The sequence below is a fragment of the Neoarius graeffei genome, chromosome 21, assembly GCF_027579695.1.
Source record: "Neoarius graeffei isolate fNeoGra1 chromosome 21, fNeoGra1.pri, whole genome shotgun sequence".
NCBI lineage: Eukaryota > Metazoa > Chordata > Actinopteri > Siluriformes > Ariidae > Neoarius > Neoarius graeffei.
The window spans coordinates 25301497-25322275 of NC_083589.1; the positions used below are offsets into that span (position 1 = coordinate 25301497).

At 41.4% G+C, this 20779-nt stretch overlaps 1 protein-coding gene across 2 annotated transcripts in view; it reads right to left on the minus strand.

Annotated features, from left to right (window-relative positions):
* The window catches only part of syn3 (synapsin III), a 275871-nt gene that overhangs the window by 53114 nt on the left and 201978 nt on the right, over nt 1-20779 (minus strand). For both annotated transcript variants that reach the window (XM_060902881.1, XM_060902882.1), the window contains exon 7: nt 17385-17447. In XM_060902881.1, the coding sequence (XP_060758864.1) occupies nt 17385-17447 (63 nt within the window). The remainder of the gene's footprint in view (nt 1-17384; nt 17448-20779) is intronic.

A 20779-nucleotide genomic window follows, 5' to 3' on the forward strand; every position in this document is an offset into this window, starting at 1 on the left:
TACTTGCCAGAAATTCCTGCAGCTCCTTCAGTGTTACTGTAGGCCTCTTGGCAGCCTCCCAAAAAAAGACAGTCTTGTCTTTTCATTGATTTTGGAGGGACGTCCAGTTCTCAGTAATGCCACTGTTGTCCCATATCTTCTCCACTTCTTGATGACTGTCTTCACTGTGCTCCATGGTATATCTAATGCTGTGGAAATGTTTTTGTACGCTTCTCCTAACTGATACCTTTCAACAATGAGCTCCCTTTGATGCTTTGTAAGCTCTCTGTGAACGCTGGCTTTTGCTGGAGGATGGAACGGAGTAAATATCTGAACTTTATTTGGGGTTAATCAGAGTCATTTTAATTGATGGCAGGTGTGAACCCAAAAAGACCGAATGCTGTAATTAAATCAAAAGGTGCTTCAACAAAGTATTAGTTTAAGGGTGCGCACACTTATGCAACCAGCTTATTGTATGTTTTTTTATTTTTTATGTTTTTCCCCCGAACAGGTTTGTTTGTTTTTCAACTGAATTGTACAGGTTATAGGTCACATTAAAAGTGGGAAAAGTTTTGAAATTATTTATCGTGGTCTCATCGGAAAAACCGATCATTTTAACAGGGTGTGTACACTTTTTATATCCACCGTACAGCACCTTCATCAACATTCTGGCACAAGCATATACAATAATGTGTTTCACTCCAATACCCCGTGTGAGACTTTCTGCAACATATTTTAACCAAGCTAACCTCTACCACTACTGTAATAAGAAAAAGAGACAACGTTATTTAACATAGTGAGTTAAGACCATCGGGTAACACCACATGGTAACGGGGGTTCTAAAAACATGGAAAGTCTCTCATACGCAGCATTCGAGTGAAAGTTTGAAAACGTTACTATAGAGACATATGCTTGCACCAGAACACTGATATTCAATGTTTTGAAGGTGTTGCAGATAAGCTGCATGCCATAAATTTTTCCTGTGAGACTGGGTCAGGAAACCATCAGTACGCAGGGTTGGAAACTGCAGTTGAACATGCACACGGTGACGTCACCTGAAGAACTGTTGTTCTTCTGTTTCTGAGATTGTCAATAAACAGAGAGGGGTATTATAGTGAGGGTACAGTGCATCAGCACTTCATTACAAGACAAAAGATATAAAGGCACAAGTTAAAAAAATGAAAAAAAAAAAAACCCTGGAAAGCAAAGATGCATTAACAATAATGAAACGAAACCTTTCTATACTTTAAAAATACAATTTAAAAAAATGTTTTTGTAGGAAATAGTAGGGCGGCACGGTGGTGTAGTGGTTAGCGCTGTCGCTTCACAGCAAGAAGGTCCTGGGTTCGAGCCCCGGGGCCGGCGAGGGCCTTTCTGTGTGGAGTTTGCATGTTCTCCCCGTGTCCGCGTGGGTTTCCTCCGGGTGCTCCGGTTTCCCCCACAGTCCAAAGACATGCAGGTTAGGTTAACTGGTGACTCTAAATTGACCGTAGGTGTGAATGTGAGTGTGAATGGTTGTCTGTGTCTATGTGTCAGCCCTGTGATGACCTGGCGACTTGTCCAGGGTGTACCCCGCCTTTCGCCCGTAGTCAGCTGGGATAGGCTCCAGCTTGCCTGCGACCCTGTAGAAGGATAAAGCGGCTAGAGATAATGAGATGAGATGAGATGAGGAAATAGTAGTAGACTAAACAACGTCACTATTTGGTGCGACAACCTTTCACTGTTTAAAAAAAGAAATTTATAGGCATTGTGCAGTGGCAATGCTGGGATCAGACTTACACGAGTTTGTCATGGCTGACAAATTTCCAGCTTCAGGCCTGAATATTAAGGTCAGGCCCCATGAACATGCTTTGTATTGTGATATTACATTAACGACATTTAGCAGACACTCTTATCCAGAGCAACATACCTGTACCCAGAGCAGCTTGGGAGCACTCAAGGGCACTTCAGCCATTCCTGCCGGTCCAGGGAATCAAACCAGCAACCTTTTGGTCCCAAAGCTGCTTCTCTAACCATTAGGCCATGGCTATCTGCTCTCTGCCACATACATGAGCTCATAAATGTCCATGATTGGCTAGTATCACTGTGATTGACATCCTTAGGCCATTATTAAAAAACGTTCTGTTTCCGGTCCACCGGCCGGGTGATAGCCCAAGAGCATTAGCTCAAAATTGAGTCCAACCCGGAACAAATTAGTAACAAGCTGAATTTTTCAGAAAATGTACAGAATACCCTTAGGAATAACATACTAAAAGTCCCCGGGAATCCACCTTGTGCTCTCTGAGAAATTCAAGATGGCGTCCAAAATGGCCGCCGATTGGAGATTTTTTTCAATATCTCAGGGATAAAACATAATATAAATGCAATTAAAATGTTAAATTATATGTTCTCTCATACAAGCAATGCAAATTCGCCATTGTCACACTGTTAAAATTAAAATTAACCAAGATTACAAGGTCATTAATGTGGAAATTACATGGAATTTGATGGTTGACATGATTGACAGATTAGCTTAGTAGGCTACCTACATACATGAACATAATGTAAGACAACAATTAGACATCAATTTCCTTAATATTTAGTGCATCTTTAAGCTTTGATAAAATATTAAAGGGAAATTAAATTTGAGAACTCTATCTTCTAAAACTACAATGGCAAGCTGTTTCAGTACACTTCTTCAACATTCCGGCGACTTTCATGACAAAAAGGTCTGCCTCAATAAAAGCTCTTGCTTATAAACAATGAGTAGACTTAAACACTTCTCAGTGCCTCAGTTGTAATGCTCGGACCTTTGTTGTACCATCAATGAAGTAGGGAATTTATTCAAGCTTGTTTAAGGGTGGAAAAAAATTCATCTTTGAGTTTCTAGCGCCAGTCTTTACTACTAGCAATGCCAGTGTGTTCGGACAAAAAATGACTAAACTCAGCATGGCCTTTTAAAAATGACTGAACTCAGCATGACCTTTTAACATGCCATTTTTCATTTTACACCACCAATTTACTTTAATTAATATTAATGAAAATAAGTGCTCCAACCCCTAGTAATTGTTTGTTGTTTTGTGAACAGAATAGGATGATACGGAGTGAACGAGTAACCAATGGATCCACACTATACACAAATATACTGTTATAATAATGTGTACATTGTTATTATATAATGTTAATACACAATGTAATTAATACACACATGTTGGAATTTACTCTCCTACCCTACAAAACATATATTCTGACCTTTTAATTGCATTAATATTTTGTTTTGGGCCTGAGATATGGGCAGCTCTCCATTTGGCAGCCATTTTGGACGCCATCTTGACTTTCTCAGAGAGCACAAGGGGGATTTCCGGGGACTTTTAGTATGTTATTTCTAAAGGTATTCTGAACATATTCTGAAATTTTCAGCTTGTTACTAATTTGTTCCGGGTATAACCCTATTACTCCTGGGCTATGAGTGCCGTTTGTGCCGTTGAAATTTTTTTTTTAACGCCGGTTTTTCGACATTTTTTTCGGGTTCGTAAATCTAAAATCGAACTTGACATTTCCGCATTCCCAGGGCTTTCCACTAAGGCTCATACTAGCCAGCCATGACAAATAAGTAGCCAGCCGGGGGGGAGTAAACACAAAATAAACTCCTGTGCACGCAGTTCCCAGGATTAAATGTATTTTCCACAGACCATTTATTTATTCACTTTACTCAAATACAAAGTAAAATGGCAGTAAATCTTTCTTTTCTTGCGTATTGCATCATGAGGCGTTCCTGGCTTGTAAACCTCTTATTTTCGGTGCATGACACATTCACGCAGCTGAGCATGCTATGAATCAACAACGACAACGGTCTGCAGTGGTGGCTACACAAACACTCAGCGAACATTTTTCCATTTGTGTATGAAAATACACTCCAACCACTCAGTTTGGTTTCATTTACAACCAACGGTGTCTTTTGATGCCAGCACGTAATTGAACGAGAGAAGACTGGTTTACCGGAGACAAAATAAGCGTCATCTCTGCTTCTGTTCCCTCCGACACACTACTGCCTCCGCCGAGTGCACGCACACTCTGAACTGAATCAGCTCTGCGCATGCGCCGTGCGGCACAAAAAAATGGCAGCCACCATGAAGGAAGGAGATCCGGAGTTTTCAAACATCTGCTTAAGTGTGAAATCGCAAAATGGTATTCTAGCGAACAACAAAATAGTAAAGATTCAGAAAAACAAATCATTCAGTGATCATTTTAATAGTGTAATTTCATCCGAACTAGGCCTAACGCTCGATTTAGAACTACAAAAAGTCCATGTGTCGGGCATTTTAAGTACCTTTTGTAAAAGTTTTGCAAATGTTGCAGTCAGCATTTAAAATGCTAACTTAAAGTTTTTGTACAAGTTTCAGTTGATTAAACTGTCATTTTATTAAATGTGTCTGCTTTTGTAATAAAGTACTGAAAGAAAAACCAAACACAGCATTGCGATTTCTTATCCATCCATATATTAAAAAAAAAAAATCCCTCCCTCCCGACTGAAATTTTTTTTGCTCACCCGGTGGACAGGAAACGGATTTTTTTTAAAGGATGGCCTTATGCAAGTTTCCTTTTAAAAGGTTTATACCCTCAGGCATTAATGCTATTTAATAAATCATATCTTTCATATTTCATCCAGATTCATGAAACTTGGTTTGAAATATGCCTTGAGGCAAAATATGGCTGTTCTGTGACTAATAGCCAGGAACAATCTGTCCCATTATTCTGAATACCACAAACAGCCATTTTTGCTTTCATAAGTATACGTGTGTCACTATTTTAACTGCATTTTTTCTCCAATTGGTCAGTTTCCAGTTCCCTTCATCGAACTGCTGCGCAAGCTGTGTCACAGGGCAGTGTAGCACACTCAGAAGAGAGCACTATCAAGTAAAATCAAGTTTATTTTTATAGCGCTTTTAACGATGCACACTGTCGCAAAGCAGCTTTACAGAAATTTAAAGACTTTAAACATGAGCTAATTTTATCCCTAATCTATCCCCAATGATTAAGCCTGTGGCGATGGTGGCAAGGAAAAACTCCCTCAGGCAGCATGGGGAAGAAACCTCGAGAGGAACCAGACTCAAAAGGGAACCCATCCTCATCTACGGATAACGTGATTACAAATAACTTGCTTCTGTGTCCTATATAGTCACAAAGTATAACTGTGTAACCAGGATATTCATTATAGTTTTAACATGAAGTCTGTTTTGTTGAAGTTATAAACTGAATTATTTTCATATAGTTATGAAGTTATTTCAGAGTCAGAGACTGGAACTATACTGTTAGCTAGCTAAGTGTGGTTTCAAGATGGGCAGTATTGGGGTAAGCGAAATACATACAGTACCCTACTATGCAAAGTTATCTATCTATCTATCTATCTATCTATCTATCTATCTATCTATCTATCTATCTATCTGTCTATCTAGATATCTGGGGTTTAACGATACACAAAATTCCTTCCATCCATCCATAGCCGCTTATCCTGTCCTACAGGGTCGCAGGCAAGCTGAAGCCTATCCCAGCTGACTACGGGCGAAAGGCGGGGTACACCCTGGACAAGTCGCCAGGTCATTACAGGGCTGACACATAGACACAGACAACCATTCACACTCACATTCACACCTACGGTCAATTTAGAGTCACCAATTAGCCTAACCTGCATGTCTTTGGACTGTGGTGGAAACCCACACAGACATGGGGAGAGCATGCAAACTCCACACAGAAAGGCCCCTGTTGGCTGCTGGGCTCAAACCCAGGGCCTTCTTGCTGTGAGGCGACAGTGCTAACCACTACACCACATGAAATTCCAATTCGTTACAATTTCCTTTAAAGTGGTATCTCCAGATGATACATTTTCGATACAGCAAAAATGAGCACAATGAGATACCTGCCCTCTTCCACATACATGAGCTCATACATGCCCATGATTGACTAGTATCACTGTGATTGACAGAGGGGAAGCATGACCAGTTTTTCTCTCTAGGATGGCTGGATTCGAACTTGTGATCTCTCGATGATCGAGCTGTATGCTGGGCCACTTGGGAGCCCTGTAACTCAGAACTTTGAGAAACTCTCAATCAGAAAGTGGTTAAGTTTACATTGAGGTTTCTTCAGTTATATTATAAATGTATATGAATGATAAAGCTTGTGCAGTTTGCTTTATGTGGAAGATAACAAGGACCAGACTCTGAAAGCATAAATCCAAATGCATTGACATAATCGAACAACAGTGAGATACCATCTAGGACGCCCCATGACACTCCAACGGAAAGTCAAGCATGTCAGAATTTTTTTTTTTTCCCAGAAGTTCGTACGATGTGCTTCTTAATAACTATGATTAACAATTTCTTGGCCCTCCTCCCCAACAACACGGACACGAACAATGATTGGTCAGGGTCAAACTTGTCATGTTGTCAGTCTCCAAACCAAGACAGGTCAAGAGTTTGTCTTGGAGAATCTGCCACAGCACATCTGGAGACTCTGACTAGTCACAGGTACAGCCCAGCAGCCTTCATTATGATTTTATCTGAAAAGTGGTCTGATATGTAATATGTTACTTCCTTTACTGATATGACTTTTTTCCTGTTACATTAATTTTTTTTTGTTGGGGAAAATGACGTTTTTGTACTGACTCAATAATACAGAACGCACAGTACTGTCTATTTGAAAGTTCAGTGGTGCAAAAAAAGCACAGCCGCTGATTTACAGACATGGAAAAATGTCACACTGGTCTTTTCCAGGATAACAATTTCCTGATCCACAAGGCACAGCTGGGCACTGGATGGTCTGATGAGTGTGAAAATGCTGGAAATTATATGCTTTTGCCTTCGCAGTAACTAAATCTCAACCTAATTGGAAACCAGTGTGATGTTTTGGACCAATTTTGACCATCTGAGGGAATAGCTTTTGTATTCAGAGACTTCTGTATGAATATTACATTTAGCAGAAGCAATCATTTATATCGGGCAGCACGGTGGTGTAGTGGTTAGCGCTGTCGCCTCACAGCAAGAAGGTCCGGGTTCGAGCCCCGTGGCCGGCGAGGGCCTTTCTGTGTGGAGTTTGCATGTTCTCCCCGTGTCCGCGTGGGTTTCCTCCGGGTGCTCCGGTTTCCCCCACAGTCCAAAGACATGCAGGTTAGGTTAACTGGTGACTCTAAATTGACCGTAGGTGTGAATGGTTGTCTGTGTCTATGTGTCAGCCCTGTGATGACCTGGCGACTTGTCCAGGGTGTACCCCACCTTTCGCCCATAGTCAGCTGGGATAGGCTCCAGCTTGCCTGTGACCCTGTAGAACAGGATAAAGCGGCTAGAGATGATGAGAATCATTTATATCTTGATAGACATGTTTCCTTATAGGATAAAGGTGATCCAATATTGATAACTTTGTACTGATTCTGTCTAAATGAGCAAGTGGACCAAGATCTCATCTCATCTCATTATCTCTAGCCGCTTTATCCTGTTCTACAGGGTCGCAGGCAAGCTGGAGCCTATCCCAGCTGACTACGGGCGAGAGGCGGGGTACACCCTGGACAAGTCGCCAGGTCATCACAGGGCTGACACATAGACACAGACAACCATTCACACTCACATTCACACCTACGGTCAATTTAGAGTCACCAGTTAACCTAACCTGCATGTCTTTGGACTGTGGGGGAAACCGGAGCACCCGGAGGAAACCCACGCGGACACGGGGAGAACATGCAAACTCCGCACAGAAAGGCCCTCGCCGGCCACGGGGCTCGAACCCGGACCTTCTTGCTGTGAGGCGACAGCGCTAACCACTACACCACCGTGCTGCCCTGGACCAAGATCATGCGAGCAAAATGTAGAGACACATGCAATACACATACACTCACTGGTTACTTTATTAGGAACACCCATCCACCTGCTGTTTTATACAGTTATCTAAATCAGCCAATCCCTTGACAGCAGCACAATGTATACAATCATGCAGATACAAATCAGGAGTTTATTAATGTTCACTTCAAACATCAGAATGGGAAAAAAATTGTGATCTCAAAGTGTGACTTTCTTTCACTGTGGTATGGGTGTTGGTTTGAGCCAGTTGGACTGGTTTGAATATTTCAATAAGAAAAGGCTGATCTCCTGGGGTTTTCACACACAACAGTCTCTAGAGTTTACACAGAATGGTGCGAAAAACAAAAAACAAAAAAACAGTGAGTGAGTGACAGGTCTGTGGGTGGAAACAAACACCTTGTTGATAAGAGAGGTCAGAGGAAAATGGCCAGATTGGTTCAAGCTGCCAGGAAGGATATAATAACTCATATAATCACTCTTTATAACCGTGGTGAGCAGAAAAGCATCTCAGCATGCAACAGCAGAACACCACATTGGGTTGCACTCCTGCAGCCAAGAACAGGAATCTTAGAATCAAGAACAAGTTCCTATTAAAGTGGCCGGTGAGGGTATAACATGTATGCATTTATACTGTAAATACCATATACAGTACATATGTATGAATGTAACTGAATGGGAGGGATGTAGAGTTGGATTAGACCAAGGTTAAAAGGGACTTTCAACAGGTGTGTTAAAATGAAAAGTATGATTTTTTTTTTTTTGAGGTGCCTGACCGAGCCATCATCCTGCACTCCTGAACCTGTTCTTGAAGAACGGTTTCTTCACTGCACTAGTGGAGTTTTCCCATGTGGCCATCTCCTAGCTGAACAGTAATAGCAAACTTGTGACCATGACCTCATGTGCGCAGCCTATAAAAGGTCCTTGCTACATCACGCTCGTCCTCTTTCCCATTCTCGTCTTGCTGAGGAAGGTTAAGTCACTAAGAAGTGCCTATAAACATACACTTCAGAAAATTATGGTAAAATCTGCACCATGAAGTCAAGCGCATACACATCTTTGACACAATTTGAGTAGAATGTCAAATGCATGATTCACAGGCTATAGAAGAACTGCTGCCTTCTACGGTATATAACCTCCCCGTTTGCTGCAGGAAGACATGGCAATAAATGTGACCGTAAAGCCCACTAGGCAAAGAAAGGCAAGCTTGATTAAAGGGAAAACAGCAGCTGAAAGAGGCCAACCTTGGAACAGAGTGCTTATAGTCCATCAAGAGAGCATTCAGAGTGAAACACCAGAACATGGCACAGCAGCAGTTAATGCGCTGAAAGCTGGCATCAAGGCTGCCAAAACTAAAGCTTGATCCTCCACCTAATGCAGCAGATTAAATGCCTGACCCGTTGACCCAAGCAAGTGGCTGGGCTACTCCACTAAGAAGATTTTATACACATTTCAGAACACAGGGAAGCTCTGACCCTGTATAAGAGAGGCATGATAGTGGCAGTTGACCAATGGAGAAACTACAGGGCTGAACAGAGCCGGCCCGTGGCATAGGCAATATAGGCAAATGCTAAGGGCGCTGCGTCCATCCAGGGGCGCAGAAATGGGGGGAGAAAAATTATGACTTCCACTATTCTGAAAACGAGTCAGCATTATAATGTCTTAGCCTAATTTAATTGTACAGCAAAGCATGTAGTCAGGGTGCGATTTGTCAAAAAAAGCGGGGTGGGGTGTGATGGGGTGTGGTGGTGGTTGTTAATCATGAAACAATAAGCGCTCAACAGTGGTTCGCCCTGTCTATAGTGTGTCTTCGGGTGCGCAAGTGTGCATCCGCGGCTATTCTCTGTTTTGGCCATGTAATCATAGCCGGCGATTGCTATAGGCGACCTAGGCAATTGCCTAGAGCCCAAAGTGTGCCCAGGGGCGCCAAGGGCGACCAAAACCCCACCAAAAAGGAGGGATGAAGTTATTGAATGGAGATGTTACCAAGTGCATCAGTGGTGTACAGTGTTTTCAACCACTGTGCTGCCGAACTCTAGTACCGCGGAACACTAGTGTGCCGTGAGAGATCATCAAGTGTACCATGGAAAATTACAGAATGACTGTATATTGTAAATATTGGCAACAGCGTTTTAGTTTCAGTCAACATTTTCTATTGGTGATGTGCCTTGAGATTTTTTCATTGAAAAAAGTGCGCCCTGGCTCAAAAAGGTTGAAAAACAAGTGTAGCCTACGCAGTAGTGGTCGATGATTTCCTTATGCCTACTAAAAATGCACAATGATAGGTTATAAGGGGGGCGGGGGGGAGCGGTGTTCATCGGGGAATGAGAATGGCTATCCACTGCAAAAAGTAGCCCAGACTACAAGTGCTTAAATGAAGAAATCCAAACTCTCGGGTGCGCAAGGGTGCAAACGAAGGCTACAGGAAGAAACAAATAGAGCCAAGTATAGAGGTAAGTCTGATCTAATCTCTCATATCAACCATCATAGTGGCAAATTAATATTTTAGACGCCTGAATCAATGTCTGCCTAGCTAACTAGATGCAAACAGCAATAGACTTCAATAACAAAGTACCCATAATAGCACTTTTGTTTGAAAATACAGCCCATTGATGTCCTAACAGGGTGCTTAAGTTTGCACAATTTAGAAGTGTAGAATTTTTTATTCATTTAATTTGTTAATTCTTCAGAGATGACTTAACTTTTAATAGCAAAAAAGAAACTAAAAATAATTTCTTGTTTATTGTCCATGCACTACACTTTGAACAGGGTGCGGAAGAGTTTTTGCCCATTATATGGAGATATGTATTGAATTTGTGTGGTCATTTTACTTTGTGACACTTTATGTTAATAATGATAACAATAATAACAATAATGAAAAAGATAAAAATGACTTCTTGTTTATTGTCCATGCACCGTACATTGTTTAATAGTAATAGAATAGAGTGATTAGATTAAAGTGTTATTTAGATGTTATTAGAGGGTTTTTTTTCTTGGGGGGGGGGCAAAACTCAATCTCGCCTAGGGCAGCCAAAGACCTAGAGCCGGCCCTGGGGCTGAAATCAATCCCACTACTAGACAGACCAGTGGCTTCACTAGTTGTACAAATGGACAAAGCATTGAGGACAAATCCATACTGTGTACAACCTGAGTATTAAAAAAAAAAATCCCCAGCTAGCAACTCTGCCATAACTCTGGTAAAATGTAACTGAATTGAATGAAATATGCAATATGCGGGGCGGCACGGTGGTGTAGTGGTTAGCGCTGTCGCCTCACAGCAAGAAGGTCCTGGGTTCGAGCCCCGGGGCCGGCGAGGGCCTTTCTGTGCGGAGTTTGCATGTTCTCCCCGTGTCCGCGTGGGTTTCCTCCGGGTGCTCCGGTTTCCCCCACAGTCCAAAGACATGCAGGTTAGGTTAACTGGTGACTCTAAATTGACCGTAGGTGTGAATGTGAGTGTGAATGGTTGTCTGTGTCTATGTGTCAGCCCTGTGATGACCTGGCGACTTGTCCAGGGTGTACCCCGCCTTTCGCCCGTAGTCAGCTGGGATAGGCTCCAGCTTGCCTGCGACCCTGTAGAAGGATAAAGCGGCTAGAGATAATGAGATGAGATGAGATGCAATATGCGTATTACTGACATATAACAAAGAATCCTGTCAAGTTTCATGAAATTTCTCCAAAAATTGTGAGAGGAGTTGATTTCAGAAGGTGAGTACCCTTCCTGGGATGAATGGACGGATGGACATCGCCATGACATAATCCCCCTTCAGGCCTTTCGGCCAGCGGGAGATAAAAATTGTAAGGGAAGTTGATTTCAGAAAGCAAGCACACCTTGATGAAATTACCAAAGTACAAGTTTGTTAATAATCAAGGGCATAACTCTGGTAAAATTTGCCCAAATTAAACGCAATTTCAGTATGTGTATAACTGTCATATAACAAAGCCTTTTGCCAAGTTTGGTGAAATTCCTCCACAAATTGTTAGAGGAGTTGATTTCAGAAGAAATGTATCTGGTTAAGATCTGTTGAAGTCGGTACAACAGAGTTCACTATCTGCTTGCGGGACGTCGGGAAACTGCCGGTGCTTTTCTTTTTGAGTCACGGGAAAGCGGCCAGGCTCTCTCTCTCTCTCTCTCTTCTGATCGGTTTCCGCCTGGATTACTCATGAATATCAGTCAGATAACTTTTATAGGGATGTTCTCTCGCTCTCACTGTTTCTGATGAAGAATTCAGCAAAATTTTCCGTTTGCTAGTTTTGATGTTATGCTTCCCGGGAGACTTTGAAGGGAGTTTTCATAGCTTTACCTACTTATTTTTTCAAATCAAACCGCATACATGTCAACCTATACGGAATGTCCGTATTTTATACGGATTTGATTCAATAAACGTAGTATACGGGCGTACAAATAAAGTTATACGGATTCTTTAAAAAAACTTCAATATTTATTTAGAGCTATAATCAATTCCCACGATGATAAAAGAGCGCATAACATTTACAAACGTACTGTACATCACAGAAAGCACAGACAGCCAGTAAAGAGTCTTATGAAATCGCGCGGTATCTTGTGGTAGCGAGACTTCATTCCACTTTTGATCATGCGCACACCGCATTGCGAGAATCCCGCCAACCGGGAAGTAACCTGAGCGACTTTCACTAGCGACTGAAAAGATTCTGAATGGGCACTCCGGCAAGATCAACACAGACACTTGCTGTGACATGCAGCCTAGTGAGGTATTGGTGCAGACTGCTAAAAAAGCTGTCATGGAGTACAATTCAGAACATTAGAGTGACACTTTGTGTTTTTGTCAAACATTGGAGCTTTGTATTCATTCTGAAGGTTTATTGTTATTAATATTGAATAAAAAGTAACTTGGATATATCATTGTTAATTATCATTCAAATGTTAGGTAAATTATTTTAATTTGCATCTTATATGGATTTTATAAGGGAAATACGGATTTTGGAGGTTGGTTATACAGGTTTGATTGACCAAAGGTTGACATGTATGAAACTGATTCATGTACATAAATAACTATTTTAGAATATAACTGTAGTTGTTCTGATGAAAAATATTGAGATTTTAGTGGTCAGAATGATATTTAAAAAAAACAGAAGTTAGAAACGTGAGTGTCAATTTCAGTTCAGTTAATGTGAATTGTTTACTGGATGTGGATCAGACAGTTTTTTCGAGGTTTGCCTTGAAAGCTGTGAATATTAATTGAAATAATAATTTACATTCTTTCAAATAAACACTAGTAGGCCCTACTTAGAAATACAAAGGCCTATAGAGTACAAAGAGGCAATTAGAAATAATATTTTATTACTTTTTTTATTCAGTGCACCAATTTAACATTTTACCTAAATTATATAATTAATATTAATGAAATACTAATTTGCTTTTTTTTTTACTAATTTTTCAAACTTTGTATTCAGTATACAATCATCTATGTGCCTGCCAATCTCCATGTAAATATCTTGAAAAATATTAAAGTTATTAGCCCTGTGATGACCTGGCGACTTGTCCAGGGTGTACCCCGCCTTTCGCCCGTAGTCAGCTGGGATAGGCTCCAGCTTGCCTGCGACCCTGTAGAACAGGATAAAGCAGCTAGAGATAATGAGATGAGATATTAAAGTTATTAAGAAAAAACATTTGATCTCATTGGCTAATGAGGCCCATTTTGGACCATGTGATCCTCAGACAGAATATGACGGCAGTTTTCTAAAAATTAAGCCCTTTTTTCAGTCTGTGATCTGTAATATCTCAAGAATGGATAAACATACGGTGGTGCTTGAAAGTTTGTGAACCCTTTAGAATTTTCAATATTTCTGCATAAATATGACCTAAAACATCATCATATTTTCACACAAGTCCTAAAAGTAGATAAAGAGAACCCAGTTAAACAAATGAGACAAAAATATTATACTTGGTCATTTATTTATTGAGGAAAATGATCCAATATTACATATCTGTGAGTGGCAAAAGTATGTGAACCTTTGCTTTCAGTATCTGGTGTGACCCCCTTGTGCAGCAATAACTGCAACTAAACATTTCCGGTAACTGTTGATCAGTCCTGCACACCGGCTTGGAGGAATTTTAGCCCATTCCTCCGTACAGAACAGCTTCAACTCTGGGATGTTGGTGAGTTTCCTCACATGAACTGCTCGCTTCAGGTCCTTCCACAACATTTCCATTGGATTAAGGTCAGGACTTTGACTTGGCCATTCCAAAACATTAACTTTATTCTTCTTTAACCATTCTTTGGTAGAACGACTTGTGTGCTTAGGGTCGTTGTCTTGCTGCATGACCCACCTTCTCTTGAGATTCAGTTCATGGACAGATGTCCTGACATTTTCCTTTAGAATTCGCTGGTATAATTCAGAATTCATTGTTCCATCAATGATGGCAAGCCGTCCTGGCCCAGATGCAGCAAAACAGGCCCAAACCATGATACTACCACCACCATGTTTCACAGATGGGATAAGGTTCTTATGCTGGAATGCAGTGTTTTCCTTTCTCCAAACATAACACTTCTCATTTAAACCAACAAGTTCTGTTTTAGTCTCATCCATCCACAAAACATTTTTCCAATAGCCTTCTGGCTTGTCCACGTGACCTTTAGCAAACTGCAGACGAGCAGCAATGTTCTTTTGGGAGAGCAGTGGCTTTCTCCTTGCAACCCTGCCATGCACACCATTGTTGTTCAGTGTTCATCTGATGGTGGACTCATGAACATTAACATTAGCCAATGTGAGAGAGGCCTTCAGTTGCTTAGAAGTTACCCTGGGGTCCTTTGTGACCTCGCTGACTATTACACACCTTGCTCTTGGAGTGATCTTTGTTGGTCGACCACTCCTGGGGAGGGTAACAATGGTCTTGAATTTCCTCCATTTGTACACAATCTGTCTGACTGTGGATTGGTGGAGTCCAGACTCTTTAGAGATGGTTTTGTAACCTTTTCCAGCCTGATGAGCATCAACAATGCTTTTTCTGAGGTCCTCAGAAATCTCCTTCGTTTGTCGCATGATACACTTCCACAAACGTGTTGTGAAGCTCAGACTTTGATAGATCCCTGTTCTTTAAATAAAACAGGGTGCCCACTCACACCTGATTGTCATCCCATTGCTTGAAAACACCTGACTCTAATTTCACCTTCAAATTAACTGCTAATCCTAGAGGTTCACATACTTTTGCCATTCACAGATATGTAATATTGGATCATTTTCCTCAATAAATAAATGACCAAGTATAATATTTTTGTCTCATTTGTTTAACTGGGTTCTCTTTATCTACTTTTAGGACTTGTATGAAAATCTGATGATGTTTTAGGTCATATTTATGCAGAAATATAGAAAATTCTAAAGGGTTCACAAACTTTCGAGCACCACTGTATTTTAATTCTGTAAAAAGTATGTTGTTCTGCATTCAGTTCTGAATTCAATGAGACCAGTTTCAAGTAATTTGGACTGAATTTTCATCTGATACATATGGGGTAAATAAATACAAAAGATAGTATATGCAGTCTTATTCCTGTTGGTTTCTGACTTTTTGGACCCCCTGTAAATGATCGGCTGTGATAGGATCCTGTGCAAGCTTAAATAAGTGGCTGATACAATCTGGATTTCATACAGAAGTCTTGAAGTGGGCGTGGTTAAAAGTGGGAGGGATTTTTTTTTTTTTTAAATTGCGGTCTACCTATACTATGGACCCTTTTCACGTGACGTCACGACAAACGCGGCCGCCATTTTGGACATGTACTATCAGTAGTTTACCACAGCCAGCATTGAGGAACGGCAGCAAAGAAAGTTTTTACTTTCAGCAAGACTTCCATCATGCCACTATATTGTTGTGCACCTGGATGTAGTAACCATCAACAAACAAGGCAAGGGTTATCATTTTATCGGATCCTGGTAGATGCTGACCGACGGAGAAGATGGATAGCGGCATACCAACGCTTGTGTAGTGACCACTTTGTTGGAGGTAAGATGAATAAAATTAGCCAGAAAAGGCATTACATTGGTGTTAACATTCTGTGGCGGCGAGTGTGTAACCAAATAGGTTAAAATAACCCATTGTAACCTCTTTGTTCTTCTGTAGTAGCTATTGTTGACTAGCTAATGTCAACAAGTAGCTGGTATGTTACTGTAGCAATGTTTACATTCAGTCATTTGGATGACTGTTAAAACCTTTCAGTCTCAAGTTTTTCCTTTACTGTAATTATGATCCAGCAGCTATTTACACCGGATGCAGTATAAATAGCTGCCGGAGCCAACGTCCGAGGTTCCGGAGCGCGCTCCGGCTTGCTCCCGGAGTGCTCCGGCCGAGGTTCCCCTCAAATTAAGCAGCGCGCGCCGGCTTGCTCCCGGAGTGCTCCGGTCGAGGTTCCGGAGCACACTCCGGCCGAAGTTCCCCTCAAATTAAGCAGTGCGCTCCGGCTTGCTCCGGAGCAAGCCGGAGCACGCTCCGTGACCTCGGCCGGAGCACTCCTGGAGCAAGCCGGCGTGCGCTGCTTAATTTGAGGGGAACCTCAGCCAGAGCACTCCGGGAGCAAGCCGGCGCGCGCTGCTTAATTTGAGGGGAACCTCGGCCGGAGCACTCCGGGAGCAAGCCGGAGCGCGCTCCGGAACCTCGGACGTTGGCGTGTATGTGTATGGCGATGGGTTTTTAACGACATAGGTATACAGATCATGTGGGCCGAAGTCAGGTAAAGACGAGGGCTTCGTGTACTTCCGTACGTCAGTGAACAATCCTGGTGGAAGCAGGTAAACGTCGTTCTCTAAGCCTGCTAACCTCAATTTTTGCAAATACCTCTCCCTCTGCTCGCCCTGTAAATGCCCTATGTCGCTGGATAGTGAAGGGATTTTCTGCATCTCGCTCCTTTTTCTTGTATGTTCTCCGTTTGTCGCCTTCCTCGCATTCAAACTGATTCGAGCCGAAGTCCGCTACATGTCCAAAATGGTGGTCGCGTTTACGAAGGTCACGTGACTGAAAAGGGTCTATACCAACAGAAACACTAAAACAACACGGCTGTTGGAAAAACGAAATCGTTTCTCATTGCCAAATTGTAGCAACAAATAACAATAGTAAGGAAGTAGAAAGGTATGGTACAGGGTCTGCAACTATGATTCTATGACCAAGTGGCCATTTGGAATGTGTGGCATCCCAAGAGGATGACTTTAAATATTAGCACTTTAGGATTGCCACTTTTTTTTTTGGCCAGGTATCACCTGAACTGATAATTATATCATCAGCTTTTCTTTGGCTAATCAGACACAAGGTACACCACCACTCTTGCTAGAGGTGATTTGCTCAAGGGCACTTCAGCCAGTCCTGCTAGTCCAGGGAATCAAACCAGCAACCTTTTGGTCTCAAAGCTGCTTCGCTAACCATTAGGCTATGGCTTTCCGATTAGATTGGATCCCCATTGGATCTCCACTAGTTCCAGGAAATTGAACGGATGAACCTCGAATCAGGTGGATATCTAATCTACCATCCTCCACTCTAGATGCTCAGACCAAATATGGAATAAGGTCGAGATCCATCCTGTGCTGTGAATCTAAGCTTCATTAATGAGTCATGAATCTTACCTTTCCCATGCCTGCATGGGCGTGCCCCATCTTCACTACAACAGGAAATGACGGAGTGGGCACCTGCGGGGAAAGAGAACATACACATCAGAGAAGAGTGTAAACTGCAATTAGACAACGGTTTGACCAGAGTGTAATTCAAACAATATGAGCTGTGAAGCTGCATGGTTCAGGCCAGTCACTGTCCTCTGAGCTCATAGTGGTAAGCATCACCACAGGTCCCTGGTTCAGTGGTCTCTCTCTTACACACACACACGATGCATAATGGTAATCAGTATGCCTATTTGAAGACTTTATTATATACTTCTGCATCTCCACCACATGCCATTCTGAAAGCCAGCACAATTTGGAGAAACTCCTGACTTCACTGATGAATGAAGCCATTGAGTGAACCAAAAAAAAAAAAAGCCTGGTGTTTAGGTAGTGAGATATTTTGGGAAGAATGTCGGTTTTATCATGACACAAAACAAAAAGTTCCTGGAAAAGGGATGAAGAGACCGCAAAGTTTGGGATGGGTTCTGGGGAAAGAAGAAAGATTGTATTTAATGTAATGGGAATGAAAGTACTACATCAATAACGTATGACCGTTAGTAAAAACAAAGAAGCCCAAAGGATTAAGTTGCTCTAGTGCAAAGATATACTGGAGACCTTTAAGAGTCCAGACTTACACTCCAGTGATTCCACCCCGATGTCCTAATCCGCCGATGAAGTAGAAATTGGACAGATGTCTCTACTCCTAATTATATACTTGATGTGTTGTTTGTGCTGACTGGATCTTCATTTAACAGTTTATTTTAAGAAGTGATAATAGGATGGAAATTTTGGCTGGATGACCTTTGCTTTGCTCTTAAAGGCCATAAGGCATAGAGAAAAATCTGAGATAGATAAAGAAAAATGGGAAGCTGATGAAGTGTATTCATTAAGAACAAACTGAAGATTCAGGAAGATACTATATAGAGAAGGCTTTTTTTTTGTCTTTTCAGCCTACTGCTCATGTAACACGCTTGGAGTAGAACAATAACTTCCCTCTCACATATGGGTCAATCGATAAATCCAGTCATGCAAATGTAGGGTTGGTAAAGTGGGAAAATTGTAAAGATTTTTTTTTTTTTTAATCTGAGTTGTACCATAAGTAAACCTTGATAAATGGGTTACAGGTAAAGGGTGGTGCAGTGGTTAGCATGGTCACCTCGGAGCAAGAAGGTTCTGGGTTCGAGCCAGACAGCTGACTGGGACCTTTCTGTGTGGAGTTTACATGTTCTCCTCGTACCTGTGTTGGTTTCCTCTCAAAGACATGCAGATGAGGTCAACTGGCTACTCCATCATCATGATTTATCAAACTCTCCTGACTCTTGCTCTCCATTCATCTCTATCTTCCATTAAGGTTGGCAAGTCTTCAACTAAGCACCTGGCATAATCTCCTAACTGATCAATGTACAGTATGTCTTCTTAGGGTTACCAAATGGTTTTTGGCCATGCAAGGGTCTCCACAGAAGGACATCACGAACAACCTCATCTTTGCTATACCATGAATGACTAGCTAGGCGTAGTCTTCATTCTTGAAGAACACAAGTTACTCTTGGAAGGTTCCCACAGAGCTCTTCAATTGTAGGGCGTGTTCTCCAGTCAACATTTAAGATGGCTCTTAGCATTCTCATGTATCTCCCATCAAGAGATTTTTCTAGTTGGTGGGTCAGAGTCCATGATGTTGAGCCATACAGTAGCACAGATTCAACAGTAGATCTAAAGAACTCTGGTTTCAGGTCTTTAGGGAGATTTGACTTCCAAATATTGTCTATTTTTTTCAGAGCAGTCCAAGCTTTGACTTTTTGTATCTCCATATCTTTTTCAGAGGATAGTACGTAATGCCAAGATACAAAAAATCATCAACAGAATTAATTTTGCTCCCATCCACAGATTTCATTGCTCCATTGTGATTAAAGCTGATGAATTCTACTCTTAAATGGTGTGAATGTGAGTGTGATGGTTGTTCATCATGTGTTAGTCCTATGATAGATTGGAGGCCTGTTCAAGGTGAACCTGCCTCTTGCCTGAAGTCAGTTGGGACTGACTCCAGTGTCCCTGCGACCCTGATGGATAAGCGGTATAGATAATGGTTTAAGGGGAAACTCAAATGTTTTGAGATATTTTCATAATTTTATGCAATTTCAGACCACTCCCTGAATTTCACCAATAACAGAATTGAAAATAAATAGAAATATAATAAATAAAAGGACAGAATTTATTCATATACACACATACCATGCATACATGGAGCACCATCACTTGGTTTCTGTGAGTGAATGAATGAATAAATGAATGTCTGCTGTTGCTCTATTTCACACCTTGTTGTAGTTTTGCACCGAGTTTGTTATTGTTATTATTATTGGATATACCTTGAATTTTTGCACCTTATTACGTGACCCTGCCAATTATGTGCAAAAATCCAATGTCTCTCTGCACTGCGTTAATTACTGATATGTTGAATTTTACACCTTTATCTAGTACTTCAATGTCCTTTGCTGCTGTAGCACCCAAATTTCCATCCATCCATGCCTTTACTTGAGCTAATGTATTAGGAAGAGGATGCGTAGCACTTTCATCCGAATGTGTTTCGCTGCCCTGAGACACAGCATGAGTAGCAGTTAAAAAAATACAGTTGGTATCGTCACATGTCTCACAGGAAGCACATGATAGACTTCAGCCTCCCTGGTTGGTAGCTGTCATATGATCGGGTGAACGCTATAATATTAAAATAATAAAAATGTTATATACAACACACAGTAAAAAAACTAAAATGACAAATGAATGCCACTATTGAAACAGACAGTTTGGTTGTGACCAATGTAAAAAGAAAGACATTGTGGTGCAATGCCCTAACGTTCTGTAGAAATGAAGCCAAAATTCCTCCGCCATGTTGTCAAATTTGGAGCCAGAGTTTGCGCAGTGGAGACGAGAGTCCAAGTCAGGTACACCTACTCATCTGGTAGACCTCACCCCCTTCTCCCAACACCAAGGCCCAGCACATCACCAAGGTTGTCACTTACTTCATTCCCAATTGTATCCAGGCCTTTTAATGATATAGTAAAATAACATTTTAAAAAGTAATTCCTGGGGAAAATAAAAAATGTGCAAACATCAGCAGTGAAAACTAACTGTTCGAATTAGACACTGAAGATAGAAAGACAGTTTAGATGAAAAAAGTGACATGGAAAATAGGCTATTTTGTCATTTAAACACATGGAGATGGGTGGAGCTACACATTATACTGCAGTCAGCCAGTGGGGGCGCTGGATCTGCTTCATTTTTTAGAGATGATGTGCTCTCTCTCTCTCTCTCTCCCCCCTTATTTTTTTTTAACAATCATTGCTTGTGACACAATGTTTTGATTTTGA